The sequence below is a fragment of the Oncorhynchus keta genome, unplaced genomic scaffold, assembly GCF_023373465.1.
Source record: "Oncorhynchus keta strain PuntledgeMale-10-30-2019 unplaced genomic scaffold, Oket_V2 Un_contig_7885_pilon_pilon, whole genome shotgun sequence".
In the NCBI taxonomy this organism is placed as follows: domain Eukaryota; kingdom Metazoa; phylum Chordata; class Actinopteri; order Salmoniformes; family Salmonidae; genus Oncorhynchus; species Oncorhynchus keta.
Genome location: NW_026289734.1, coordinates 1 through 20,500, shown reverse-complemented (window position 1 = coordinate 20,500; position 20,500 = coordinate 1). Strand labels below are relative to the sequence as shown.

General features: G+C 46.4%; 2 protein-coding genes and 1 long non-coding RNA gene across 3 annotated transcripts; all 3 read right to left on the bottom strand.

Annotated features, from left to right (window-relative positions):
- Nucleotides 1-205: 205 nt before the first annotated feature.
- LOC118383725 (integral membrane protein GPR155-like) lies at nt 206-5,306 on the bottom strand. Its single transcript, XM_052512030.1, has 8 exons — nt 5,292-5,306; nt 5,040-5,172; nt 4,717-4,962; nt 4,451-4,528; nt 4,166-4,284; nt 3,519-3,614; nt 3,376-3,440; nt 206-1,342 (listed from the first exon to the last, which is right to left on the bottom strand). The coding sequence occupies exons 1-8, from the start codon at nt 5,304-5,306 to the stop codon at nt 1,201-1,203; spliced, it is 894 nt and encodes a 297-aa protein (XP_052367990.1). The 3' UTR covers nt 206-1,200.
- A 927-nt stretch (nt 5,307-6,233) lies between these two features.
- Nucleotides 6,234-8,211, bottom strand: LOC127926598 (uncharacterized). Its single transcript, XR_008124501.1, has 3 exons — nt 7,638-8,211; nt 7,148-7,359; nt 6,234-6,407 (listed from the first exon to the last, which is right to left on the bottom strand). It is a non-coding gene; the product is annotated as an uncharacterized LOC127926598 (long non-coding RNA).
- An 89-nt stretch (nt 8,212-8,300) lies between these two features.
- On the bottom strand, nt 8,301-18,712 carry LOC127926597 (integral membrane protein GPR155-like). The gene is made up of 6 exons (XM_052512028.1): nt 18,698-18,712; nt 18,320-18,475; nt 15,333-15,416; nt 10,016-10,136; nt 8,632-8,716; nt 8,301-8,415 (listed from the first exon to the last, which is right to left on the bottom strand). Exons 1-6 carry the CDS (start codon nt 18,710-18,712, stop codon nt 8,301-8,303), a joined length of 576 nt encoding a protein of 191 aa, XP_052367988.1.
- Between the last annotated feature and the right edge of the window lie 1,788 nt (nt 18,713-20,500).

Sequence of the window (20,500 nt, the reverse complement as noted above, 5' to 3'; positions counted from 1 at the left end):
CAATGAAGAAGACTGTGGTAAGTTCAGTCCATTCACAGAGTGTACAATAATGTATTACCAACGAAGAAGACTGTGGTAAGTTCAGTCCATTCACAGAGTGTACAATAATGTATTACCAACGAAGAAGACTGTGGTAAGTTCAGTCCGTTCAGAGTGTACAATAATGTATTACCAACGAAGAAGACTGTGGTAAGTTCAGTCCGTTCAGAGTGTACAATAATGTATTACCAACGAAGAAGACTGTGGTAAGTTCAGTCCATTCACAGAGTGTACAATAATGTATTACCAACGAAGAAGACTGTGGTAGGTTCAGTCCGTTCACAGAGTGTACAATAATGTATTACCAACGAAGAAGACTGGTAAGTTCAGTCCATTCACAGAGTGTACAATGCAATAATGCATTTTTAAAGACAGGATTAGTGGTAGAAACATGCAAGATATTATCTGGGGTAAAATCCTAGGCCATGCATAGAGAGGATGTTAGGAGAGAACGAGTTCAACTCGTAGGTAACATGCTAGTTTATGGATTACTAGATCTGCACACGCAGTAGCATTTAACAGTCAACCGTTTCTTTTTCTATTGTATTTTATTTTTTTTTTATCATTTTACTCCCTTTTTCTTCCCATATTTTGTGATATCCAAATTGGTAGTTACAGTCTTGTCCCATCGCTGCAACTCTCGTAGGGACTCTGGAGAGGTGAAACACAACCCTGCCAAGCCGCACTGCTTCTTGACACACTGCTCGCTTAACCCGGAAGCCAGCCGCACCAATGTGTCGGAGGAAACACCGTACAACTGAATCAAATCAAATCAAATCAAAACTGGCGACCGTGTCAGCGTGCACTGCGCCCGGCCCGCCACAGGAGTCACTAGAGCGCGATGGGACAAGGACATCCCTGCCGGCCAAACCCTCCCCTAACCCGGACGACGCTGGGCCAATTGTGTGCCGCCACATGGGTCTCCCGGTCGCGGCCGGCTGCAACACAGCCTGGGATCGAACCAGGATCTGTAGTGACACAGCTGGCACTGTGATAGAGTGTCTTACACCGCTGTGACACTCGAGAGACCCAAGTCAACGGTTTTAATATAGATTCTAGAGCTTTGATTCTGCACCAATCAGACGTGTCCTGGGAGTGAAATCATGCTACAAAAAATGATAAATAAATGAAATAACTGATAATTGATGTTTATGTTGTGGCCTACCTTCTGATGGGCACTATGTCCTGAACACACTGGTCTTTATGATAGCGGACAAACTGAGTGCAGGTCAGCCTGATCTCCTCTGGAACCACAGAGGGGGGCTCCTCCTCACTCTCCCTGCCCTGCCATAGGCTCACTAACCTGGGGGACAGGACACACACAGGCCCCTTAGAGGGCAGAACAACCACATCTTCTACAGCCACACTACCTGGCTCAGGCAAGTCTGACTTAGATAAGGCCTTGTGCTGACTTTGGGACAATACAACATACAGGAGGAGGTGCTGATGTTGGGGCAATACAGCATACAGGAGGTGCTGATGTTGGGACAATACAACATACAGGAGGAAGTGCTGATGTTGGGACAATACAACATACAGGAGGAGGTGCTGATGTTGGGACAATACAACATACAGGAGGTGCTGATGTTGGGACAATACAACATACAGGAGGTGCTGATGTTGGGACAATACAACATACAGGAGGAGGTACTGATGTTGGGGCAATACAACATACAGGAGGTGCTGATGTTGGGGCAATACAACATACAGGAGGAGGTGCTGATGTTGGGGCAATACAACATACAGGAGGTGCTGATGTTGGGGCAATACAACATACAGGAGGTGCTGATGTTGGGACAATACAACATACAGGAGGTGCTGATGTTGGGACAATACAACATACAGGAGGTGCTGATGTTGGGACAATACAACATACAGGAGGAGGTGCTGATGTTGGGGCAATACAACATACAGGAGGTGCTGATGTTGGGACAATACAACATACAGGAGGAGGTACTGATGTTGGGACAATACAACATACAGGAGGTGCTGATGTTGGGACAATACAACATACAGGAGGTGCTGATGTTGGGACAATACAACATACAGGAGGTGGTACTGATGTTGGGACAATACAACATACAGGAGGAGGTGCTGATGTTGGGACAATACAACATACAGGAGGAGGTGCTGATGTTGGGACAATACAACATACAGGAGGAGGTGCTGATGTTGGGACAATACAACATACAGGAGGAGGTACTGATGTTGGGGCAATACAACATACAGGGAGGAGGTGATGTTGGGGCAATACAACATACAGGGAGGAGGTGCTGATGTTGGGACAATACAACATACAGGAGGAGGTGCTGATGTTGGGACAATACAACATACAGGAGGAGGTACTGATGTTGGGGCAATACAACATACAGGGAGGAGGTGATGATGTTGGGACAATACAACATACAGGAGGAGGTGATGATGTTGGGACAATACAACATACAGGAGGAGGTGCTGATGTTGGGGCAATACAACATACAGGAGGAGGTGCTGATGTTGGGACAATACAACATACAGGAGGAGGTGCTGATGTTGGGACAATACAACATACAGGAGGATGTTGGGACAATACAACATACAGGAGGAGGTACTGATGTTGGGGCAATACAACATACAGGGAGGAGGTACTGATGTTGGGGCAATACAACATACAGGGAGGAGGTGCTGATGTTGGGACAATACAACATACAGGAGGAGGTGCTGATGTTGGGACAATACAACATACAGGAGGAGGTACTGATGTTGGGGCAATACAACATACAGGGAGGAGGTGCTGATGTTGGGACAATACAACATACAGGAGGAGGTGATGATGTTGGGACAATACAACATACAGGAGGAGGTGAATGTTGGGACAATACAACATACAGGAGGAGGTACTGATGTTGGGGCAATACAACATACAGGGAGGAGGTGCTGATGTTGGGACAATACAACATACAGGAGGAGGTGATGATGTTGGGACAATACAACATACAGGAGGAGGTGCTGATGTTGGGACAATACAACATACAGGGAGGAGGTGCTGATGTTGGGACAATACAACATACAGGAGGAGGTGCTGATGTTGGGACAATACAACATACAGGAGGAGGTGCTGATGTTGGGACAATACAACATACAGGAGGAGGTGCTGATGTTGGGACAATACAACATACAGGAGGAGGTGCTGATGTTGGGACAATACAACATACAGGAGGTACTGATGTTGGGACAATACAACATACAGGAGGTGCTGATGTTGGGGCAATACAACATACAGGAGGAGGTGCTGATGTTGGGACAATACAACGATGCACTATGCTCTCTGAAGTAAGTACCTAGTTCCTGGCTCACCTCTTCTTGAATGGCATAATGATCAGATGCCTGTCCAGGCCAAAGATACCAAACGAAATGAAGCCCTGAGAAACATGAGAGGTAAAGTAAGCAACAGCAAAATCCCTGTCGATACTCATGATCTAATAGACACGAGAGCGTACCTGTCCATAGTTGGCCACAGCACAGAAGAACTGCAGCTCCAGGTACAGTCTACCAGGGTCCTGGTTGAACAACCACCATAGACAACTGGACAGGTTCTGAATGACATTCAGAGTTAACAAGTGCCGATTCAGTGAAGAGGTTCGAGATTGGAGTGAACTAGTGCACACTTCAGGGACAAGGGTAGGTAGAGAAAGGGGACACGGCCAAGCAATAAAAGAATAGAACAGTAGAACAGAGTAGAATAGAACAGAACATAATAGAACAGAATAGAGTAGAATAGAGTAGAACAGAATAGAGTAGAATAGAACATAATAGAACAGAGTAGAACAGAAAAGAACAGAGCAGAGCAGAATAGAACAGAGTAGAACAGAATAGAACAGAGTAGAACAGAACAGAGTAGAGTAGAACAGAACAGAATAGAGTAGAACAGAATAGAACAGAGTAGAACAGAATAGAACAGAACAGAGTAGAGTAGAATAGAGTAGAACATAATAGAACAGAGTAGAACAGAATAGAACAGAGTAGAGTAGAACAGAATAGAACATAGAGTAGAACAGAATAGAACAGAATAGAACCGAGCAGGACAGAATATAATAGAACAGAATCTAACAGAATAGAGTAGACCAGAACAGTAGATAACACTCACAGCCAGCAGGGAAACTATGAGGAGTAGACACAACAGGACGTGTCTGACCAGCTGTCTGTCATCCTGGACCGGTGGACTACACTGCTGCTGCTGGGTTTCACACAGCGCCCCACACTGGCCTGGAGGGTACAGTACAATAAGTCAACAGGGTTGTATTCATTAGTGCACACCGTAGCAAAACGTTTTGCAACAGCATCACAGTCAACACAAGCCACAGTGGACACAACAGGTCAGTGCCCGAGGTATCAGCCCATAAACCTAGAACACAACGTTGTGTTCCTGTACCTGTTAGAGACGTGGGAGTGTCGTTCCTGGTGGCGCCGTTGATCATGTCGGGCACGGGCTGTGTACATCTACAACAGTCTGGGTGGAACACAACAACAACACACAGACACAGTTCTGAGTTAAATCAAACTACTCATGTTTTTTAACAATATGTTTAGGTTGGCAATTTAAGGTTTTACATACAAAGTTCAACACAAAATCCCCAGTAAACCAATGCACCCAAGTTTACAGAACTAGAACAAACAATAATGTGTCTAGTGAGCTACCACTGTTGTTGCTGGTCTCTGGTGCTGAGGGCTCCAGTGGGGGGGTCTGGTCCTCCTGGTGTCCAGGGGGCCTCAGGTCCTCTATAGTACCTGTGTTAGAGGCTGTCTCCAGGGCTTGGTAGTTCTGGTCCTCCCGGTGTCCAGGGGGCCTCAGGTCCTCTATAGTACCTGTGTTAGAGGCTGTCTCCAGGGCTTGGTAGTTCTGGTCCTCCTGGTGTCCAGGGGGCCTCAGGTCCTCTATAGTACCTGTGTTGGAGGCTCTCTCCAGGGCTTGGTAGTTCTGGTCCTCCTGGTGTCCAGGGGGCTCAGGTCCTCTATAGTACCTGTGTTGGAGGCTCTCTCCAGGGCTTGGTAGTTCTGGTTCTCCTGGTGTCCAGGGGGCCTCAGGTCCTCTATAGTACCCGTGTTAGAGGCTGTCTCCAGGGCTTGGTAGTTCTGGTTCTCCTGGTGCCCTGGCTGAGACCCATCAGAGAGAAACCACCTACCAAGATGCTGCAGGAGACTACTACTGCAGTCTGTTCTCCTGATCTGAGAGAGGGGAAAGAGAGAAACCACCTAAACCTTTCAGGACCGACTACAGATCTATGCATGTACTGATGATCTGAGGACTGGCTCCAGAGATGTGATGTAAAAACCTTTAGGACTGGCTCCAGATCTATGTGATGTGTAAAACCTTTAGGACTGGCTCCAGATCTATGTGATGTATAAAACCTTTAGGACTGGCTCCAGATCTATGTGATGTATAAAACCTTTAGGACTGGCTCCAGATCTATGTGATGTGTAAAACCTTTAGGACTGGCTCCAGATCTATGTGATGTATAAAACCTTTAGGACTGGCTCCAGATCTATGTGATGTATAAAACCTTTAGGACTGGCTCCAGATCTATGTGATGTATAAAACCTTTAGGACTGGCTCCAGATCTATGTGATGTATAAAACCTTTAGGACCGGCTCCAGATCTATGTGATGTATAAAACCTTTAGGACTGGCTCCAGATCTATGTGATGTATAAAACCTTTAGGACTGGCTCCAGATCTATGTGATGTATAAAACCTTTAGGACTGGCTCCAGATCTATGTGATGTATAAAACCTTTAGGACTGGCTCCAGATCTATGCGATGTGTAAAGTGTAAAACCTTTAGGACTGGCTCCAGATCTATGTGATGTGTAAAACCTTTAGGACTGGCTCCAGATCTATGTGATGTATAAAACCTTTAGGACTGGCTCCAGATCTATGTGATGTATAAAACCTTTAGGACTGGCTCCAGATCTATGTGATGTATAAAACCTTTACGACTGGCTCCAGATCTATGTGATGTATAAAACCTTTAGGACTGGCTCCAGATCTATGTGATGTATAAAACCTTTAGGACTGGCTCCAGATCTATGTGATGTATAAAACCTTTAGGACTGGCTCCAGATCTATGTGATGTATAAAACCTTTACGACTGGCTCCAGATCTATGTGATGTATAAAACCTTTAGGACTGGCTCCAGATCTATGTGATGTATAAAACCTTTAGGACTGGCTCCAGATCTATGTGATGTGTAAAACCTTTAGGACTGGCTCCAGATCTATGTGATGTGTAAAACCTTTAGGTCTGGCTCCAGATCTATGTGATGTATAAAACCTTTAGGACTGGCTCCAGATCTATGTGATGTGTAAAACCTTTAGAACTGGCATCCTCTCACCTGAGCCCTGCCATAGAGGAAGGCAGAGTCTATAGTATCAGGCATCCTCTCACCTGAGCCCTGCCATAGAGGAAGGCAGAGTCTATAGTATCAGGCATCCTCTCACCTGAGCCCTGCCATAGAGGAAGGCAGAGTCTATAGTATCAGGCATCCTCTCACCTGAGCCCTGCCATAGAGGAAGGCAGAGTCTATAGTATCAGGCATCCTCTCACCTGAGCCCTGCCATAGAGGAAGGCAGAGTCTATAGTATCAGGCATCCTCTCACCTGAGCCCTGCCATAGAAGAAGGCAGTCTATAGTATCAGGCATCCTCTCACCTGAGCCCTGCCATAGAGGAAGGCAGAGTCTATAGTATCAGGCATCCTCTCACCTGAGCCCTGCCATAGAGGAAGGCAGAGTCTATAGTATCAGGCATCCTCTCACCTGAGCCCTGCCATAGAGGAAGGCAGAGTCTATAGTATCAGGCATCCTCTCACCTGAGCCCTGCCATAGAAGAAGGCAGAGTCTATAGTATCAGGCATCCTCTCACCTGAGCCCTGCCATAGAGGAAGGCAGAGTCTATAGTATCAGGCATCCTCTCACCTGAGCCCTGCCATAGAAGAAGGCAGAGTCTATAGTATCAGGCATCCTCTCACCTGAGCCCTGCCATAGAGGAAGGCAGAGTCTATAGTATCAGGCATCCTCTCTCCTGAGCCCTGCCATAGAGGAAGGCAGAGTCTATAGTATCAGGCATCCTCTCACCTGAGCCCTGCCATAGAGGAAGGCAGAGTCTATAGTATCAGGCATCGTCTCACCTGAGCCCTGCCATAGAGGAAGGCAGAGTCTATAGTATCAGGCATCCTCTCACCTGAGCCCTGCCATAGAGGAAGGCAGAGTCTATAGTATCAGGCATCGTCTCACCTGAGCCCTGCCATAGAGGAAGGCAGAGTCTATAGTATCAGGCATCCTCTCACCTGAGCCCTGCCATAGAGGAAGGCAGAGTCTATAGTATCAGGCATCCTCTCACCTGAGCCCTGCCATAGAAGAAGGCATCCTCTCACCTGAGCCCTGCCATAGAAGAAGGCATCCTCTCACCTGAGCCCTGCCATAGAGGAAGGCAGAGTCTATAGTATCAGGCATCCTCTCACCTGAGCCCTGCCATAGAAGAAGGCAGTCTATAGTATCAGGCATCCTCTCACCTGAGCCCTGCCATAGAAGAAGGCAGAGTCTATAGTATCAGGCATCCTCTCACCTGAGCCCTGCCATAGAAGAAGGCAGTCTATAGTATCAGGCATCCTCTCACCTGAGCCCTGCCATAGAGGAAGGCAGAGTCTATAGTATCAGGCATCCTCTCACCTGAGCCCTGCCATAGAGGAAGGCAGAGTCTATAGTATCAGGCATCCTCTCACCTGAGCCCTGCCATAGAGGAAGGCAGAGTCTATAGTATCAGGCATCCTCTCACCTGAGCCCTGCCATAGAGGAAGGCAGAGTCTATAGTATCAGGCATCCTCTCACCTGAGCCCTGCCATAGAGGAAGGCAGAGTCTATAGTATCAGGCATCCTCTCACCTGAGCCCTGCCATAGAGGAAGGCAGAGTCTATAGTATCAGGCATCCTCTCACCTGAGCCCTGCCATAGAGGAAGGCAGAGTCTATAGTATCAGGCATCCTCTCACCTGAGCCCTGCCATAGAGGAAGGCAGAGTCTATAGTATCAGGCATCCTCTCACCTGAGCCCTGCCATAGAGGAAGGCAGAGTCTATAGTATCAGGCATCCTCTCACCTGAGCCCTGCCATAGAAGAAGGCAGAGTCTATAGTATCAGGCATCCTCTCACCTGAGCCCTGCCATAGAGGAAGGCAGAGTCTATAGTATCAGGCATCCTCTCACCTGAGCCCTGCCATAGAAGAAGGCAGAGTCTATAGTATCAGGCATCGTCTCACCTGAGCCCTGCCATAGAAGAAGGCAGAGTCTATAGTATCAGGCATCCTCTCTCCTGCCAGGAGCAGACCTCCAAGGATGAGGAACGGTATGCTGTGGAAGAGAACAACACTGTAAGGTTAAGTTTGAGGAACACAAACATACAATAGACTGTTTCACACATACAATAGACTGTTTCACACACACACACACACACACACACACACACACACACACACACACACACACACACACACACACACACACACACACACACACACACACACACACACACACACACACACACACACACACACACACACACACGACCCCCAGCCAAAGACCATGAAGACCCAAGGTGGAATCCTCAGCAAATTGTCCTTCTTGGTCAGAACCAAACAGAGAGGAATGAGACCTATAGTCAGACCCAGACAGAACCAAACAGAGAGGAATGAGAACTATAGTCAGACCCAGACAGAACCAAACAGAGAGGAATGAGACCTATAGTCAGACCCAGACAGAACCAAACAGAGAGGAATGAGAACTATAGTCAGACCCAGACAGAACCAAACAGAGAGGAATGAGAACTATAGTCAGACCCAGATAGAACCAAACAGAGAGGAATGAGAACTATAGTCAGACCCAGACAGAACCAAACAGAGAGGAATGAGAACTATAGTCAGACCCAGACAGAACCAAACAGAGTTAGGAATGAGAACTATAGTCAGACCAGACAGAACCAAACAGAGAGGAATGAGAACTATAGTCAGACCCAGATAGAACCAACTCAGGGTTATTCCAGTCCAGATACAGTACATACCATACATACCAGTCCAGACACACATACGCCAGGTACATACCAGTCCAGACACACACGCGTACATACCCAGTCCAGACACACACGTGGTACATACCAGTCCAGACACATGGTACATACCAGTCCAGACACATAATACATACCAGTCCAGACACATAATACATACCAGTCCAGACACATGGTACATACCCATCCAGACACACACGCGGTACATACCAGTCCAGACACACACGCGGTACATACCAGTCCAGACACACACGCGGTACATACCAGTCCAGACACACACGCGGTACATACCAGTCCAGACACACATGCGGTACATACCAGTCCAGACACACACGCGGTACATACCAGTCCAGACACACACGCGGTACATACCCGTCCAGACACACACGCGGTACATACCCGTCCAGACACACACGCGGTACATACCCGTCCAGACACACACGCGGTACATACCCGTCCAGACACACACGCGGTACATACCCGTCCAGACACACACCCGTACCCAGACACACACGCGGTACATACCAGTCTAGACACACACGCGGTACATACCAGTCCAGACACACATGCGGTACATACCAGTTCAGACACACGGTACATACCAGTTCAGACACACACGCGGTACATACCAGTCCAGACACACACGCGGTACATACCAGTCCAGACACACACGCGGTACATACCAGTCCAGACACACACACGGTACATACCAGTCCAGACACACACGCGGTACAAACCAGTCCAGGCACACACGCGGTACATACCAGTCCAGACACACACACGGTACATACCAGTCCAGACACACACACGGTACATACCAGTCCAGACACATGGTACATACCAGTCCAGACACACATGGTACATACCAGTCCAAACACACATGGTACATACCAGTCCAGACATATGTGCTGTAGAGTGACCCATAGAGCAGTGTGAATGTCAACACCTGTCCCAAGATGTCCTCCTGCTTCACTACGAAGTTCCACAGGATCATACCGACACACACTAGGAACTACAGGGACAAGGAGAGACACATTACTATATATCACTTGTGTACAGTGGAGGTCGGAAGTTTACATACATTTAAAAACTCAGTTTCACAATTCCTGACATTTAATCCTAGTAAAAATTCCCTGTCTTAGGTCAGTTAGGATCACCACTTTATTTTAAGAATGTGAAATGTCAGAATAATAATAGAGAGAATGATTTATTTCAGTTTTTAATTCTTTCACATCCCCAGTGGGTCAGAAGTTTACATACACTCAATTAGTATTTGATAGCATTGCCTTTAAATTGTTTCACTTGCGTCAAACGTTTCAGGTAGGATTGAGGTCAGGGCTTTGTGATGGCCACTCCAATACCTTGACTTTGTTGTCCTTAAGCCATTTTGGCACAACTTCGGAAGTACGCTTGGGGTCATTGTCCATTTGAAAGACCAATTTGCGACCAAGCTTTAACTTCCTGACTGATGTCTTAAGATATTGCTTCAATATATCCACATAATTTCTTTCCTCATGATGCCATCTATTTAGTGAATTGCACCAGTCCCTCCTGCAGCAAAGCACCCCCACAACATGATGCTGCCACCCCCATGCTTCACGGTTGGGATGGTGTTCTTCAGCTTGCAAGCCTCCCCCTTTTCCTTGAAATATAACAATGGTCATTATGGCCAAACAGTTCTATTTTTGTTTCATCAGACCAGAGGACATTTCTCCAAAAAAGTACGATCTTCGTCCGTTTTGGAGCAGTGGCTTCTTCCTTGCTGAGCGGCCTTTCAGGTTATGTCGATATAGGACTCGTTTTACTGTGGATATAGATACCTTTGTACTTGTTTTCTGAACGTGGTACCTTCAGGTGTTTGGAAATTGCTCCCAAGGATGAACCAGAGTTGTGAAGGTCCACAATTGTTTTTCCCAAGGTCTTGGCTGATTTTTATTTTATTTTCCCATGATGTCAAGCAAAGAGGCACTGAGTTTGAAGGTAGGCCTTGACATACATCTACAGGTAAACCTCCAATTGACTCAAATTAGGTCAATTAGCCTATCAGAAGCTTCTAAAGCCATTACAATTTTCTGGAATTTTCCAAGCTGTTTAAAGGCACAGTCAACTTAGTGTTGGTAAACTTCTGACCCACTGGAATTGTGATACAGTGAATTATAAGTGAAATAATCTGTCTGTAAACAATTGTTGGAAAAATTACTTGTGTCATGCACAAAGTAGATGTCCTAACCAACTTGCCAAACGATAGTTTGTTAACAAGAAATTTGTGGTTGAAAAACGAGTTTTAATGACTCCAACCTAAGTGTATGTAAACTTCCGACTTCAACTGTATAGAATATAGAAAACATTATGTACAGTGCCTTCATAAAGTATTCAGACCCCTTAACCTTTTCCACATTTTGTTAAGTTAGACTTATTCTAAAATGCTTTAAATTAAAAAATTTCCTAATAAAATCGACACACAATAGCCCATAATGACAAAGCGAAAAAAAGGATTTTAGAAATGTTTGAAAATGTATTACAAATAAACTGAAATACCTTATTTACATAAGTATTCAGACATTTAGCTATGAGACTGGAAACTAAGCTCAGGTGCATCTTGTTTCCATTGATCAGAGATGTTTCTACAACTTGATTGGAGTCCATCTGTGGTAAATTCAATTGATTGGACATGATTTGGAAAGGCACACACCTGTCTATATAAGGTCCCACAGTTGACAGGGCATGTCAGAGCAAACACCAAGCCTTGAGGTCAAAGGAATTGTCAAGAGCTCAGACAGGATTGTGTCGAGGCACAGATCTGAGGAAGAGTACCAAAACATGTCTGCAGCATTGAAGGGCCCTAAGAACACAGTGGCCTCCATCATTCTTAAATGGAAGAAGTTTGGAACCACCAAGACTCTTCCTAGAGCTGGCTGCTCAGTCAAACTAAGCAATCGGGGGAGAAGGGCCTTGGTCAGGGAGGTGACCAAGAACTCCATGGTCACTATGACAGAGCTCCAGAGTTCCTCTGTGGAGGTTGGAGAACCTTCCAGAAGGACAACCATCTCTGCAACACTCCACCAATCAGGCCTTTATGGTAGAGTGGCCAGACGGAAGCCACTTCCCAGTAAATGCTTGCTTGGAATTTGCCAAAAGGCACCTAAGATTCTCAGACCATGAGAAACAAGATTCTCTGGTCTGATGAAACCAGATTGAGCACATTGGCCTGAATGTCAAGCATCACACCTGGAGGAAACCTGGCACCATACGGTGAAGAGTGGTGGTGGTAGCATCAGGCTGGAGGAAACCTGGCACCATCCCTACGGTGAAGCGTGGTGGTGGTAGCATCAGGCTGGAGGAAACCTGGCACCATCCCTACGGTGAAGCGTGGTGGTGGTAGTATCAGGCTGGAGGAAACCTGGCAACATCCCTACGGTGAAGAGTGGTGGTGGTAGCATCAGGCTGGAGGAAACCTGGCACCATACGGTGAAGAGTGGTGGTGGTAGTATCAGGCTGGAGGAAACCTGGCACCATCCCTACGGTGAAGCGTGGTGGTGGTAGCATCAGGCTGGAGGAAACCTGGCACCATACGGTGAAGAGTGGTGGTGGTAGTATCAGGCTGGAGGAAACCTGGCACCATACGGTGAAGAGTGGTGGTGGTAGCATCAGGCTGGAGGAAACCTGGCACCATACGGTGAAGAGTGGTGGTGGTAGTATCAGGCTGGAGGAAACCTGGCAACATCCCTACGGTGAAGAGTGGTGGTGGTAGCATCAGGCTGGAGGAAACCTGGCACCATACGGTGAAGAGTGGTGGTGGTAGTATCAGGCTGGAGGAAACCTGGCACCATACGGTGAAGAGTGGTGGTGGTAGTATCAGGCTGGAGGAAACCTGGCACCATCCCTACGGTGAAGCATGGTGTAACGGTTTTGACTTGAGGTTATTATTTATAGTGCCAGGTAGGTTGTGCCTACAGGAGAAAACATTGGTTTCTCCTTTTAGTTTGGGTGGGAATGAGTCCCATCTGGTCACTACACCAATACAAAGGCCGTATGTAAAAGCTGCACTGAGACGGTTCAGAAGGGCATGGTGGTGGTAGTATCAGGCTGTGGGGATGTTTTTCAGTGGCTGAGAGACTAGTCAGGATCGAAGGAAAGATGAACGGCACAAAGCACAGAGAGATTCATGATGGAACCCTGCTCCAGCGCTCAGGACCTCAGACTGGGGGCGAAGGTTCACCTTCCAACAGGACAACGACCCTAAACACATAGACAAGACAATGCAGTGGCTTCGGGACAAGCCATCTGAGATGTCTCTGAGATGTCCTTGAGTAGCCCAGCCAGAGCCTGGACTTGAACCCGATCTAACATCCCTGGAGAATCCTGAAAATAGCTGTGGTGCGATGCTCCCCATCCAACCTGACAGAGCTTGAGAGGGATCTGCAGGGAAGAATGGGAGAAACTCCCCAAATACAGGTGTGCCACGTTTGTAGCGTCATCCCCAGAAGACTCAAGTCTGTAATCGCTGCCAAAGGTACTTCAACAAAGAACTGAATAAAGAGTCTGAATACTTATGGAAATTTGATATTTCCGTTTGAGTTTTTTCTAAAAACATCATTTTTTAAAAACAGTTTTTGCTTTGTCATTATGGGGTATTGTGTGTAGATTGATGAGGCAAAAACATTTTTCATCCATTTTAGAATAAGGTTGTAACATAACAAAATGTGGAACAAGTCAGGGGGTCTGAATACCTTCAGAATATACTGTATATGAAATAACCCTTTCAGAATGTACTGTATATGAAATAACCCTTTCAGAATGTACTGTATATGAAATAACCCTTTCAGAATGTACTGTATATGAAATAACCCTTTCAGAATGTACTGTATATGAAATAACCCTTTCAGAATGTACTGTATATGAAATAACCCTTTCAGAATGTACTGTATATGAAGGATATATGTAATAACCCCTTCAGAATGTACTGTATATGAAGGATATATGTAATAACCCTTTCAGAATGTACTGTATATGAAGGATATATGTAATAACCCTTTCAGAATGTACTGTATATGAAGGATATATGTAATAACCCTTTCAGAATGTACTGTATATGAAATAACCCTTTCAGAATGTACTGTATATGAAGGATATATGTAATAACCCTTTCAGAATGTACTGTATATGAAGGATATATGAAATAACCCTTTCAGAATGTACTGTATATGAAGGATATATGAAATAACCCTTTCAGAATGTACTGTATATGAAGGACATATATGTAATAACCCCTTCAGAATGTACTGTATATGAAATAACCCCTTCAGAATGTACTGTATATGAAATAACCCTTTCAGAATGTACCCCTTTCAGAATGTACTGTATATGAAGGATATATGTAATAACCCTTCAGAATGTACTGTATATGAAGGATATATGTAATAACCCTTTCAGAATGTACTGTATATGAAGGATATATGTAATAACCCTTTCAGAATGTACTGTATATGAAGGATATATTTAATAACCCTTCAGAATGTACTGTATATGAAGGACATATGTAATAACCCTTTCAGAATGTACTGTATATGAAGGATATATGTAATAACCCCTTCAGAATGTACTGTATATGAAGGATATATGTAATAACCCCTTCAGAATGTACTGTATATGAAGGATATATGTAATAACCCCTTCAGAATGTACTGTATATGAAGGATATATGTAATAACCCCTTCAGAATGTACTGTATATGAAGGATATATGTAATAACCCTTTCAGAATGTACTGTATATGAAGGATATATGTAATAACCCTTTCAGAATGTACTGTATATGAATTTAATAACCCTTTCAGAATGTACTGTATATGTAATAACCCTTTCAGAATGTACTGTATATGAAGGATATATGAAGGATAATAACCCTTCAGAATGTACTGTATATGAAGAAATAACCCTTTCAGAATGTACTATATGTAATAACCCTTTCAGAATGTACTGTATATGAAGGATATATGTAATAACCCCTTCAGAATGTACTGTATATGAAGGATATATGTAATAACCCCTTCAGAATGTACTGTATATGAAGGATATATGTAATAACCCTTCAGAATGTACTGTATATGAAGGATATATGTAATAACCCTTTCAGAATGTACTGTATATGAAGGATATATGTAATAACCCTTTCAGAATGTACTGTATATGAAGGATATATGTAATAACCTGTGCCAGGAAGAGGTTCATAGAAAACATGTGTGGGAGCCTCTTGAACTTCTTACTGAGGAGAATGACAGCGATGGTCCACACCTACAAACACAAACACGATGTGTTTCAGTGTATCCAGTGTTTAAATACAGCTTGAACCCACTCAACTTGTCAAAGGTCTTTGCAGAGTAGATTAGAATTTTAAAAAGCCATTGGTATGAATCCTCTATCATTAAAGCTGCATTCTTCACCATGGATACATTAAGCCCTGATCAACACCACAGATACAGCAAGCCCTGATAAACACCATGGAGTCAGCAAGCCCTGATCAACACCATGGAGTCAGCAAGCCCTGATCAACACCATGGAGTCAGCAAGCCCTGATCAACACCATGGAGTCAGCAAGCCCTGATCAACACCATGGAGTCAGTAAGCCCTGATAAACACCATGGAGTCAGCAAGCCCCTGATCAACACCATGGATACAGCAAGCCCTGATCAACACCATGGAGTCAGTAAGCCCTGATCAACACCATGGATACAGCAAGCCCTGATCAACACCATGGAGTCAGCAAGCCCTGATCAACACCATGGAGTCAGCAAGCCCTGATCAACACCATGGAGTCAGTAAGCCCTGATCAACACCATGGAGTCAGCAAGCCCTGATCAACACCATGGATACAGCACCAGCAGCAAGCCCTGATCAACACCATGGATACAGCAAGCCCTGATCAACACCATGGAGTCAGTAAGCCCTGATCAACACCATGGAGTCAGTAAGCCCTGATCAACACCATGGAGTCAGCAAGCCCTGATCAACACCATGGATACAGCAAGCCCTGACCAACACCATGGAGTCAGTAAGCCCTGATCAACACCATGGAGTCAGCAAGCCCTGATCAACACCATGGAGTCAGTAAGCCCTGATCAACACCATGGAGTCAGCAAGCCCTGATCAACACCATGGAGTCAGCAAGCCCTGACCAACACCATGGAGTCAGTAAGCCCTGACCAACACCATGGAGTCAGCAAGCCCTGATCAACACCATGGAGTCAGCAAGCCCTGACCAACACCATGGAGTCAGCAAGCCCTGATCAACACCATGGAGTCAGTAAGCCCTGATCAACACCATGGAGTCAGCAAGCCCTGATCAACACCATGGAGTCAGCAAGCCCTGATCAACACCATAGAGTCAGCAAGCCCTGATCAACACCATGGAGTCAGCAAGCCCTGATCAACACCATGGAGTCAGTAAGCCCTGATCAACACCATGGATACAGCAAGCCCTGATCAACACCATGGATACAGCAAGCCCTGATAAACACCATGGAGTCAGTAAGCCCTGATCAACACCATGGAGTCAGTAAGCCCTGATCAACACCATGGAGTCAGCAAGCCCTGATCAACACCATGGAGTCAGTAAGCCCTGATCAACACCATGGAGTCAGCAAGCCCTGATCAACACCATGGAGACAGCAAGCCCTGATCAACACCATGGAGTCAGTAAGCCCTGATCAACACCATGGAGTCAGCAAGCCCTGATCAACACCATGGAGTCAGCAAGCCCTGATCAGCACCATGGAGTCAGCAAGCCCTGATCAACACCATGGAGTCAGCAAGCCCTGATCAACACCATGGAGTCAGCAAGCCCTGATCAACACCATGGAGTCAGTAAGCCCTGATCAACACCATGGAGTCAGCAAGCCCTGATCAACACCATGGAGTCAGCAAGCCCTGATCAACACCATGGAGTCAGCAAGCCCTGATCAACACCATGGAGTCAGTAAGCCCTGATCAACACCATGGAGTCAGTAAGCCCTGATCAACACCATGGATCAGCAAGCCCTGATCAACACCATGGAGTCAGCAAGCCCTGATCAACACCATGGAGTCAGCAAGCCCTGATCAACACCATGGAGTCAGCAAGCCCTGATCAACACCATGGAGTCAGTCAAAGCCTGATAAACACCATGGAGTCAGCAAGCCCTGATCAACACCATGGAGTCAGCAAGCCCTGATCAACACCATGGAGTCAGCAAGCCCTGATCAACACCATGGAGTCAGCAAGCCCTGATAAACCCCTTGCTTCAATCAGCTAAAGTCAGACAGGACCACACATGGAGGACAACCAAGCCTATTGAAAAGAGTGTCAAAGTCTGCCTTCTTCATTTGCCTTTCATGTAGAAACAGAGAGACAGCGAGAGAGAAGACAGAGAGAGACAGCGAGAGAGAAAGAGAGACAGCGAGACAGAGACAGAGAGACAGAGAGAGACAGAGACAGAGAGAGAGAGACAGACAGAGAGAGAGAGAGAGAAACAGAGACAGACAGCGAGAGAAACAGAGACAGACAGAGAGAGAGAAACAGAGAGAGACAGATAAGAACAGAAATAGAGAGACAGAGAGCCTCCAGTATTTATGCTGCAGTAGTTTGTGTCGGGGGCTAGGGTCAGTTTGTTATATCTGGAGTACTTCTCCTGTCCTATTCGGTGTCCTGTGTGAATCTAAGTGTGCTTTCTCTAATTCTCTCCTTCTTTCTTTCTCTCTCTCGGAGGACCTGAGCCCTAGGACCATGCCCCAGGACTACCTGACATGATGACTCCTTGCTGTCCCCAGTCCACCTGGCCATGCTGCTGCTCAGTTTCAACTGTTCTGCCTTACTATTATTCGACCATGCTGGTCATTTATGAACATTTGAACATCTTGGCCATGTTCTGTTATAATCTCAACCCGGCACAGCCAGAAGAGGACTAGCCACCCCACATAGCCTGGTTCCTCTCTAGGTTTCTTCCTAGGTTTGGCCTTTCTAGGGAGTTTTTTCCTAGCCACCGTGCTTCTACACCTGCATTGCTTGCTGTTTGGGGTTTTAGGCTGGGTTTCTGTACAGCACTTTGAGATATCAGCTGATGTACGAAGGGCTATATAAATAAATTTGATTTGATTTTTGATTTGATACAGAGAGAAAACAGAGAGAGACAGATGAGAACAGAAATAGAGAGAACCCTCACCAGTGCGACCAGGCTGACAATGCTGATGTTGAAGCTGACATTCTGCAGCTCAGTGACCAGTGGCTTGGGGTTCATCAGGGGGATGGTCAGGAGCCAGGCTGACACGTACATGATGGGGGCAGACAGGAACGTGCTGATCACCATCCCTGACGTCACCTACAGGAGGTAGAGAGAGACATGTGGATGTGTAAATACAAGCCTTGGCTGTCTAGAAAGGTGGCTATTTGCTAAAATTAAATACGAATTGATAATGTAATACTCACCACTTCCAGCCCCATGTTGCTCTGTGATGTGTGTGTGTGTGTGTGTGTGTGTGTGTGTGTGTGTGTGTGTGTGTGTGTGTGTGTGTGTGTGTGTGTGTGTGTGTGAACAACTCACCACATCCAGCTCCATGTTGTACTGTGATGTGTGTGTGTGTGGTGTGTGTGTGTGGTACCAACTCACCACGTCCAGTTCCATGTTGTACTGTGATGTGTGTGTGTGTGTGTGTGTGTGTACCAACTCACCACGTCCAGTTCCATGTTGTACTGTGATGTGTGTGTGTGTGTGTGTGGTACCAACTCACCACGTCCAGCTCCATGTTGTACTGTGATGTGTGTGGTACCAACTCACCACGTCCAGTTCCATGTTGTACTGTGATGTGTGTGTGTGTGTGTGGTACCAACTCACCACGTCCAGCTCCATGTTGTACTGTGATGTGTGTGTGGTACCAACTCACCACGTGTGTGTGTGTGTGTGTGTGTGTGTGTGTGGTGTGTACCAACTGTGCTCCATGTTCCATGTGTGTGTGGGTGGGTGGGTGGGTGGGCTGTGTGTGTGTGTGTGTGTGTGTGTGTGTGGTACCAACTCACCACGTCCAGCTCCATGTTGTACTGTGATGTGTGTGTGTGTGGGGTACAACTCACCACATCCAGCTCCATGTGTACTGTGATGTGTGTGGCTGGGGTGTGTGTCCAGCCCATGTGTGGCATAGTTGGACAGGCTGGAGTGGTTCAGCTGTGTGTTGTGTGTGAGTGTGTGTGTGGGTACAGATGGGTGGCATCACCAGCCTGTGGAGTACAGTGACTGTGTTAGGACACAACTCACCACTAGTCCAGCTCCACTAGGACTGTGATGTGTGTGTGGGAACCAACTCACCACGCCCAGCTCCATGTTGTACTGTGATGCGAGACCGCTACACTGGGACCAGGGGAACACCCGGCAGAGAAAGGCATAGTTGGACAGAACCCACTAGGACAGACTGCTGCTGTTGGAACCACTAGAGGCAGAACCAATAGGGCAAGGACTAGGACAGAACCCACGGGGACACAGATACCACTGTGTTAGGACACTAGGACAGGACCACTACCACTAGAACCACAGGACAGTACCACTAGGACGGGAACCACTAGGACAACAGTACCACTAGGACAGGACCACTAGGACAGGACAGAACCACTAGGACAGGACCACTAGGACAGTACCACTAGGCAGAACCACTAGGACAGAACCACTAGGACAGTACAGTACTAGGACAGTACCACTAGGACAGTACAGGACCACTAGGACAGTACAGTACCACTAGGACAGGACAAGGGACCACTAGGACAGGACCACTAGGACAGTACCACTAGGGCAGTACCACTAGGATTGGTACCACTAAGTTGAGTACCACTAAGGACGCGTATCCTGTACCACTAGGACAGTACCACTAGGACAGTACAGTACCACTAGGACAGTACCACTAGGACAGTACAGTACCACTAGGACAGTACCACTAGGACAGTACCACTAGGACAGTACCGTACCACTAGGACAGGACAGTACCACTAGGACAGTACCACTAGGACAGTACAGTACCACTAGGACAGTACCACTAGGACAGTACCACTAGGACAGTACAGTACCACTAGTATAGGACAGTACCACTAGGATAGGACAGTACCACTAGGACAGGACAGTACCACTAGGACAGGACCACTAGGACAGGACAGTACCACTAGGACAGGACAGTACCACTAGGACAGTACCACTAGGACAGTACAGTACCACTAGGACAGTACAGTACCACTAGGACAGTACCACTAGGACAGGACAACTAGGACAGGACAGTACCACATAGGACAGTACCACTAGGACAGGACCACTAGGACAGTACAGTACCACTAGGACAGTACAGTACCACTAGGACAGTACAGGACA

What these genes read in the sequence shown, in the direction of transcription:
- LOC118383725 (XM_052512030.1), bottom strand. An exon ending in GGAGAGAGCCTCCAACACAG is followed by an intron (nt 4,963 to 5,039) that starts GTACTATAGAGG and finishes CCTCCAACACAG; the next exon opens with GTACTATAGAGGACCTGAGG. An exon ending in CTGTGGCCAACTATGGACAG is followed by an intron (nt 3,441 to 3,518) that starts GTACGCTCTCGT and finishes CATGTTTCTCAG; the next exon opens with GGCTTCATTTCGTTTGGTAT.
- LOC127926597 (XM_052512028.1), bottom strand. An exon ending in TGAACCTCTTCCTGGCACAG is followed by an intron (nt 10,137 to 15,332) that starts GTTATTACATAT and finishes TTGTCCCTGTAG; the next exon opens with TTCCTAGTGTGTGTCGGTAT. An exon ending in CAGCACATATGTCTGGACTG is followed by an intron (nt 8,717 to 10,015) that starts GTATGTACCATG and finishes GTCTGACTATAG; the next exon opens with GTCTCATTCCTCTCTGTTTG.